We start from the raw sequence: 8,134 nt of genomic DNA, 5'->3' as shown, positions 1-8,134 counted from the left end.
TCAGTTATGGTGGATATCTGAACAGCACACACTGTGGACACTGTTGTTCCTGTTAGTTGGGAGTTGTCAGTCTGTCGTCAATAAGATCTTCCTTTTTGAGGCCCTTTAGAGTTTCAGCGTCGATTTTCTTTAGGCTATAACTAAAATTGTGGGATCAGGTTGAAGGAGAGCCTAGGTAAGAGTTATTACGTCTAGTATTAGTATTAGGTTTGCACGAGACTTCAAAAAATGTTCTAAATGAATAGTCTGGGAACGAAACGTCGACGGTGTATTCATTTCCATTTGTGCTGCCTGACCTGTTGAGTTCATCCGGCGTTTTGTGTGTAACAATACTGCGGATTTAGTTTTAGTCATTAGTTTAAGAGCCATGTTAGCGTAAACTTGCATTTATCGATCACTTTTTGTCCCAAGGTATAGCTTGCGAAGGCGCACCTTGAGGGAAGGGGGCCGATGAACTGAAAGGGTTAATTGGTTGCGTCACGTTGATTGGCTCGAAATGTCAGAGGCTGGGTTTGATTGGTCGGCAAGGTATAGGAGGCGGGGGAAAGGCTGGAGTTGTCGGGCTGGTGTGTGGGGGTCGCGCGGGCGTAAACCAAGTGGCTCTGGCGGCATTTGTGGAGGCGGTCGCTGGGGAACCGGCTGTGGTTGTAAATATGCATGGAAACTAGATAAGGAAAGTTGTTGCTCCGAGTTGACTTCGATCCTGGAGAGCAGTGAAGCGAAGAGAAAAAAGGCAGGAGCTGGTGTGAACTTGGTGGTTTCGTGAGAAGGCTGCTTGCGGGAGCCGGACATCGGGCACTGGTCGGCGCTCTCCAGCCCAGCTCGGCCCGACCGCAGGATGGGTTTTCGAGACTGGGGCTGTAGGGAAAGCGGCCGTCTCCAAATGTTCGAGTCCATGGCGCAACCGTGACTATTGCAGTCAAACTTCCTAGAGTTGTTGATTCTCGGCTTCGGAGCTGATCAGAGTGAGAGGGACATGTTCTGAATACTCACGATCGGCAAAAATGCGAAAAGCCATGCTCAAGAAGGAAATTTTAAATTATTTGCTTCTGTTCTATCCTGGCTTTTGTCTGTTCGTGCAAGATGTTTGCGGTAAGTTGTCCTTGAACAAAGTTTCCTGTCGGTGTTCTTGGTAAATCCTAGTGATGTCAAGAGCCTGGCTTGTACATTGTTGGTGAAGTTAACTATGCGTCTGTCGCATTTACTTTGTTGAACCTCCAGTGCGTTGTAGGTGAGGCGCGATTCGATGTTTACGCCTGGAAAATAACAATTTTCTCTATTTAAATCGAAGGGCTCAATATTTGTACAAGTGGACGTGCTACCTCCTGCAAAGAGTGTTTGCTTATTCATCCTGCCTGTGGCTGGTGTGTTAAAGAGGTAGGATAATCGGCAGACTTAAACTCGCTGTTATCGAAAAATATTTATCATTCAGTTGAGCTGCTTGTTGGAAAGTTCAGATTGACTTCAGATTAAAGTAATTCATTTGTGCCCTTAACGGTTAATTCAGATGTTTTATCAGTTGTGCTGTGCTTGTGGGGAAGAAAAAAATCGAAACAATAAAAACATTGGCATACAGATCAGTAATCAGAGTCGACTCCGTTGGTACTTAATGCTCTGTCCGGCTAAGGAAGTTTAATGTGTGACTTAAAACAAGAACGAATCTCTGGACACTTCCTATCGACGTGTCCACATTACCATGGGACCTGACAGTGTACATTTGCTGCTGCTTCGCAATGAAGACACTGCATTATCGCCATTAGTTAAGAAGGTTTGGTTGCAAAGGATGAGTTCACAACCAGTTTGCATTGTGGGGGAAATAGAGACTTTACAATGAGAGTAGAAAATATATGACTTTTATTACATCCCCAGTGTTGTGGTTGAAATAGCCCAATTTCATTTAACTGTATTTTCTTGACACTTAATGCCAACTACATTTCTTAATGCCAACACGCCCACTCTATGATCTATCTATTTTCTAAGATCTACTTAAACTAAAAATTCAAATATGAATGGTTTAAGTGATAGCATAAAGTGAGGATGAGGAAATGCTACCTTAAGGTCCACGATATTTTATAGAACAGTACAGCACAGTCCTTCGACCCACAATGTTATGCCAACCCTTAAACCCTGCCTCCCATATAACCCCCAACCTTAAATTCCTCCATATACCTGTGTAGTAGTCTCTTAAACTTCACTAGTGTATCTGCCTCCACCAATGACTCAGGCAGTGCATTCCACGCACCAACCACTCTCTGAGTGAAAAATCTTCCTCTAATATCCCCTTTGAACATCCCTCCCCTTACCTTAAAGCAATGTCCTCTTGTACTGAGCGGTGGTCCCCTGGGGAAGAGGCACTGGCTGTCCACTCTATCTATTCCTCTTAATATCTTGTACACCTCTATCATGTCTCCTCTCATCCTCCTTCTCTCCAAAGAGTAAAGCCCTAGCTCCCTTGATCTCTGATCATAATCCATACTCTCTAAACCAGGCAGCATCCTGGTAAATCTCCTCTGTACCCTTTCCAATGCTTCCACATCCTTCCTATAGTGAAGCAACCAGAACTGGACACAGTATTCCAAGTGTGGCCTAACCAGAGTTTTATAGAGCTGCATCATTACCCGGCGACTCTTAAACTCTATCCCTCACCTTATGAAAGCTAACACTCCATAAGCTTTCTTAACTACCCTATCTACCTGTGAGGCAATTTTCAGGGATCTGTGGACATGTACCCCCAGATCCCTCTGCTCCTCCACACTAGCAAGTATCCTGCCATTTACTTTGTACTCTGGTGTGAAGTTTGTCCTTCCAAAGTGTATCACCTCACACTTCTCCGGGTTATACTGATGTATTATCAACTATCTGTGAGGAAACAATCGGGTCTCAACTTGAAAACTGCTGATAAAGCTACCAATGAATTCAACTTGTGTGCACAAATTCCAAATCTGATGGCAAGCAGTTTCAGATTTGTTAGTACAAACTTGTAGATGTTTGCCAGCTTGGTTTAAAATGCTGATGATTCAGTCAATGGGTAATTAGGTCCCCACTAGTCAGCAGAACTTCAGTTGTTTGCTTGCTTTTACTGTTTGCACCATTTGGGTTTTTGCCTCTGCACATTGGGTGTTTGATCTTTTTTTAATGGGCTCTTTTTGGTTTCTAAGTGGCTGCCTCCAAGGAGATGAATCTTAAGGTTCTATATAGTATACATACTTTGAACTTTGAGACCGCCAGTTAGTTACTTGGCCCTTTGTGGCAATACAAGAGAAGTAAAGAATCATTGCCTGTTACGCTGCTGGTAGTTAGGTCAGCAATGAAGGTCCTCCATCTCTGGCAGTGTTCAGGGTTTCCTTCGTCATGTGGGTTTTCACTACTGTCCTAGGTGGAGTCTCGGGAATACTGTCACACTCAGATGTAGAAGGACTCTTCATTGTTGTTTCCCTAACAATGTTGTTTTACCAGTCGGGAGCCCTGAGCTGAATGCCTGAACCTGGAGGACCGGTAGACCACTCTTAGTCTGGCCTCTACCCTTTGACCTGTTAGGCATGGGTGACCCTACCAAGAGCCGAAGTGTATGGCCCTGACTCTAGTTAATGTAGCTTTTGGGTCATTGAAGCACACAGGCATCCAAACCACACCAAGGTTGTGGTCCTCTTGGAGGAAGAGGAGAAGGAAGGAATTGTTTAAAACTTGATCAAGGGTATTTTGTATTTGACTTCCACTTAGCTGTTGTCTATCCCTTAAAATATTTGTCTATCAACATTAGACTATAAGATATAGGAGTAGAATTAGGTCATTTGGCCTATCAAGTCTGCTTTGCCATTTTTGTATGGCTCATCCATTTTCCCTTTCAGCCCCAGTCTCCTGCCTCCTTCCCGTATCCTTTTATGCCCTGACTAATCATGAGTCCATTATCCTCTGGTTTAAATATACCGAAGACTTGGCCTGCACAGCCACCTGTGGCAATGAATTCCACAGATTCACCACTCTCTGGCTGAAGAACTTCCTCCTCATCTCCATTCTAAAAGGATGCCCCTCTATGTCCTGTGACCGTAGACAATCTTACCACAGGAAGCATCCTCTCCACATTCTGTTGGTCTTTGACAAATTCTTTTTTTCTTTTTTTTAATTAGTTTTTTTATACATTTTCTACATCGCTACAGATAAAAAAAACCCAGATCGAAATGAAGAACATTAATACAGTGCAAAAATAAACATACAATAATAATACAATACAAAAGAAGATAATTGAGAAAGCACCCAAATTGAAGATATGTAAAATTAGTATCCTCCCCAAGCTCCACAACAAAAAAGAACTCCAGACCAACCACAACACAATCTAGAGAGTATACATCAGGACATTCAAACCCCCAAAACTGTAAATACACTTAGCAACAGAAGATATTAATGCCTACTACCAACAAAAAAGGAGCTGAAAGCAAGGGACCGAAAAAAAAACCTTAGTTAAGAGGAAGGTTAAGAAAATACTCAATAAAAGGTCCCCAGACCTTATGGAACTTTGTATCCGAATTAAGAACTGAATAATGAATTTTTTCAAGGTCTAAGCAGGACATAATATCATTAAGCCATTGAGCATGCGTGGGCGGGGCAACATCCCTCCATCCAAGGAGGATTAAGCGTCTAGCCAGGAGAGAAGCAAAAGATAATATTCAACACTTAGTCGAACTCAGACGTAAATCTGTCTCACCCAAAAAACCGAACAAAGCAATTAAAGGGTTAGGTTCCAGGTGGTGATTCAGAATACAAGATAACGTTATGAAGACGTCTTTCCAAAATTTCTCCAAGCTAGGACAAAACCAGTACATATGAATGAGAGAGGCCTCGCCCCTTTTGCATTTATCACAGAGAGGACTAATGTTAGGGTAAAATCGGGATAGTTTAGATTTAGACATATGGGCTCTATGAACAATCTTAAACTGTAAAAGGCAATGGCGAGCACAAAGAGAGGTTGAATTAACCAATTTGAGAATCGAATCCCAAGTCTCATCAGATAAGGAGATATTTAAATCATGTTCCCAAGCCATTCTAATTTTATCCACAGGGGCACGTCGTAAGGATGCTAATTTATCACGAATAAATGATATTAAACCTTTACCTAGTGGATTAATAGAAAGAAATAAATCCATTTTTCTCAGGCATTTCAGGGAAGTTAGGAATTAAAGGATTAATAAAGTGTCTAATTTGGAGATATCTAAAAAAATGAGCATGGGGCAGATTGAACTTAGCAGAGAGCTGTTGAAAAGATGCGAAGCGATTATCAATAAAAAGATCTTCAAAATGTCTAATGCCCTTCCTATACCAAACATGGAATGCTGAATCATATGTAGTAGGTAAAAAAAAAGGTGATTATGTAAGATAGGGCTAGAAAAGGAAAAACCATGGAAACCATAAAACTTCCTAAACTGAGCCCATATACGCAAAGTGTGTCTAACAAGAGGATTAACAATTAATCTGGACAAACTACTAGGGAGTACAGAGCCAAGAAGTGCAGAGATAGATAAATCTTTAGTAGAGCTCAACTCCATTGCCACCCAATTAGGGCACTCGGGTTGGCCATGGAAAAAAGACCAAAAGGTAGCACAACGTATATTGGCTGCCCAATAATATAAACGAAAATTAGGTAAAGCCATGCCACCCTCTTTTTTAGATTTTTGGAGATAAACTTTATTTATTCTAGAGCGCTTATTCTTCCACAGATATGACAAAATAATAGAGTCTAAGGAATCAAAAAAAGATTTAGGAATAAAAATTGGGATTGATTGAAATAAATATAAAAGTTTAGGGAGAACATACATTTTAACAACATTGATACGACCTACCAAAGACATAGATAGAGGTGACCATTGTAACAGACTCTGTTTTATAGTATATGAAAGATTGGGCAAAATTTTCACGAAAGAGATCGTTAAACTTCCTTGTGACTGTAATCCCAAGATAAGTAAATTGATTATGAACTACTTTAAAAGGGAGATCACGAAATGTTAATTCTTGTGCTTCTTTATTAATTGGGAAAAGTTCGCTGTTATGTAAATTAAGTTTATAGCCAGAGAACTGGCTAAACTGATCAAGAAGTGAAAACATTGGAGGTAAGGATGTAGACGGATTTGAAAGAAAAAGTAATAAGTCATCATCATAAAGAGAAACTCTGTGCTCAACACCCCCTCTCCAAATCCCGGTCAATTCAGGACAATTTCGAAATGCTATCGCCAAAGGTTCTATAGCCAAATCAAAGAGAAAGGGACTTAAAGGGCATCCCTGGCAGGTGCCACGTTTGAGGTTAAATAACTGGGATTTCTGAAAATTGGTCAAAACAGAGGCAGTAGGACACAAATACAGCAATTTGATCCAAGAGATAAAACTTTGACCGAAGTCAAATTTTTCTAAAACTGCAAAAAGGTAGTTCCACTCTATACGATCAAATGCTTTCTCCGCATTGAGGGAAATAACACATTCAGGAATCCCAGTTGAAGGTGAATATAAAATGTTAAATAAATGCCAAATGTTAAAAAAAGGAAGACGATTTTTAATAAAACCAGTTTGATCATCAGAAATAATAGAGGGGATAACAGTTTCTAATCTATAAGCCAAAACTTTGGCCAAGATTTTAACATCAACATTGAGCAAAGAAATCGGCCTATATGAGGAACACTCGGTTGGGTCTTTACCCTTTTTTAATAAAAGAATAATAGGTGCCTCATTAAAAGAGGGTGGCAATTTACCGTAAATAAACGAGTCAGATAATACTGAGAATAACTGAGGGGAAAGAAGTGAAGAGAATAATTTATAAAATTCTACTGGGAACCCATCAGGTCCAGGAGATTTCCCTGAAGACAATGCAGAAATTGCAAAAAGATATTTCTTCTGATGAAATAGGCACATTAAGTTTGGCTTTAAAATCAGATGAAAGCGAAGGAATATTCAGATTATTTAAAAAGTGATCAACAGAGATATTGTCATTCAAAGATTCAGAGGAGTAAAGTCGAGAATAGAAATTTTTAAATGCGTCATTGATTTCTAAGTGATCCGATGTAAAGTCTCCATTCTCCTTCCGGATCTTTGTAATATGTTGTTTGGCTTTGGAACGTCGCAGCTGATTGGCTAGAAATTTACCAGGTTTGTCACCATGAATATAGAAGCGACTCTTACTTTCAAGAAGTTGGCGTTCGACAGGTTGAGTAGACAGAAGATTAAATTTAGTTTGAAGTTCTACACGCTTCAGGATTCTTAGTTTGAGCATACATTTGATCCAATTCTTTAATCTGATTAATAAGGTCTAAACGATCTGCACAGGACTTTCTATTAAGATTTGCTGTATAGGAGATTATTTGACCCCTCAAATATGCTTTCATGGCATCCCAGACAATCTGGGATGACATTTCAGATGATGTATTGGTGTTAAAATAAAAGGTTATCTGATCCTTAATAAATTTTAGAAAATCATTATCCGATAATAAAGTCGAGTCAAAATGTCAGTGTTTATTCCTCTGAGGGAGACCAGGAAAATTTAAAGACAAAGTAATTGGGGCATGGTCAGAAATCAGTATACTCTGATAGTCACAAGAATAGACAAATGGAATAAGTTGATTATTGAGTAAAAAGTAGTCAATTCTAGTAAAGGTATGGTGAACATGTGAAAAAAAAGAGTAGTCTCTCTCAGTGGGATGAAGGAAACGCCATATATCAGAGATACCATAATTAGAGAGAAAAGAGTGAATAGCTAAGGCAGATTTAGTAAGTAGTCTAGTAACAGAGGATGATCGATCCAAATTAGGATCTAACCAACAATTGAAATCGCCATAAGAGAGTATGAGTTTAAATCTGGTAGCGAGGAGAAAAAACGTTCAAAAAAATTAAATTAACATCATCAAAATTGGGAGCATACAGGTTTGCTAGTACAACTTTAGTATTGTATAATTTACCAGAAACAATAATAAAACGGCCATTTGTATCAGATATCTTATTATGGAGTTCAAAAGGAATATTTGAATTAATAAGGATGGAGACCCCCCCTAGCTTTGGCAGCAAAGGATGAATGAAAATGCCGACCCGCCCACTTTGACAGAAGTCGAGAATTATCAAAACTACGAATATCAGTTTCTTGAAGGAAAGCAATGTCAGC

General features: G+C 39.8%; 1 protein-coding gene across 1 annotated transcript in view; it reads left to right on the top strand.

The window, feature by feature from the left end:
• The first annotated feature begins 545 nt into the window (after window positions 1-545).
• The window catches only part of itgb5 (integrin, beta 5), a 139,085-nt gene continuing 131,496 nt past the window's right edge, over window positions 546-8,134 (top strand). The window contains exons 1-2 of the mRNA XM_073047518.1: window positions 546-1,092; window positions 1,292-1,377. Of these exons, the coding sequence (XP_072903619.1) occupies window positions 1,005-1,092; window positions 1,292-1,377 (174 nt within the window). The 5' untranslated portion in view covers window positions 546-1,004. The remainder of the gene's footprint in view (window positions 1,093-1,291; window positions 1,378-8,134) is intronic.

Source organism: Hemitrygon akajei, chromosome 5 (genome assembly GCF_048418815.1).
Source record: "Hemitrygon akajei chromosome 5, sHemAka1.3, whole genome shotgun sequence".
Classification (NCBI taxonomy): domain Eukaryota; kingdom Metazoa; phylum Chordata; class Chondrichthyes; order Myliobatiformes; family Dasyatidae; genus Hemitrygon; species Hemitrygon akajei.
Note: the sequence above shows the minus strand (reverse complement) of the source record. Positions and strands in the feature narration are given on the sequence as shown.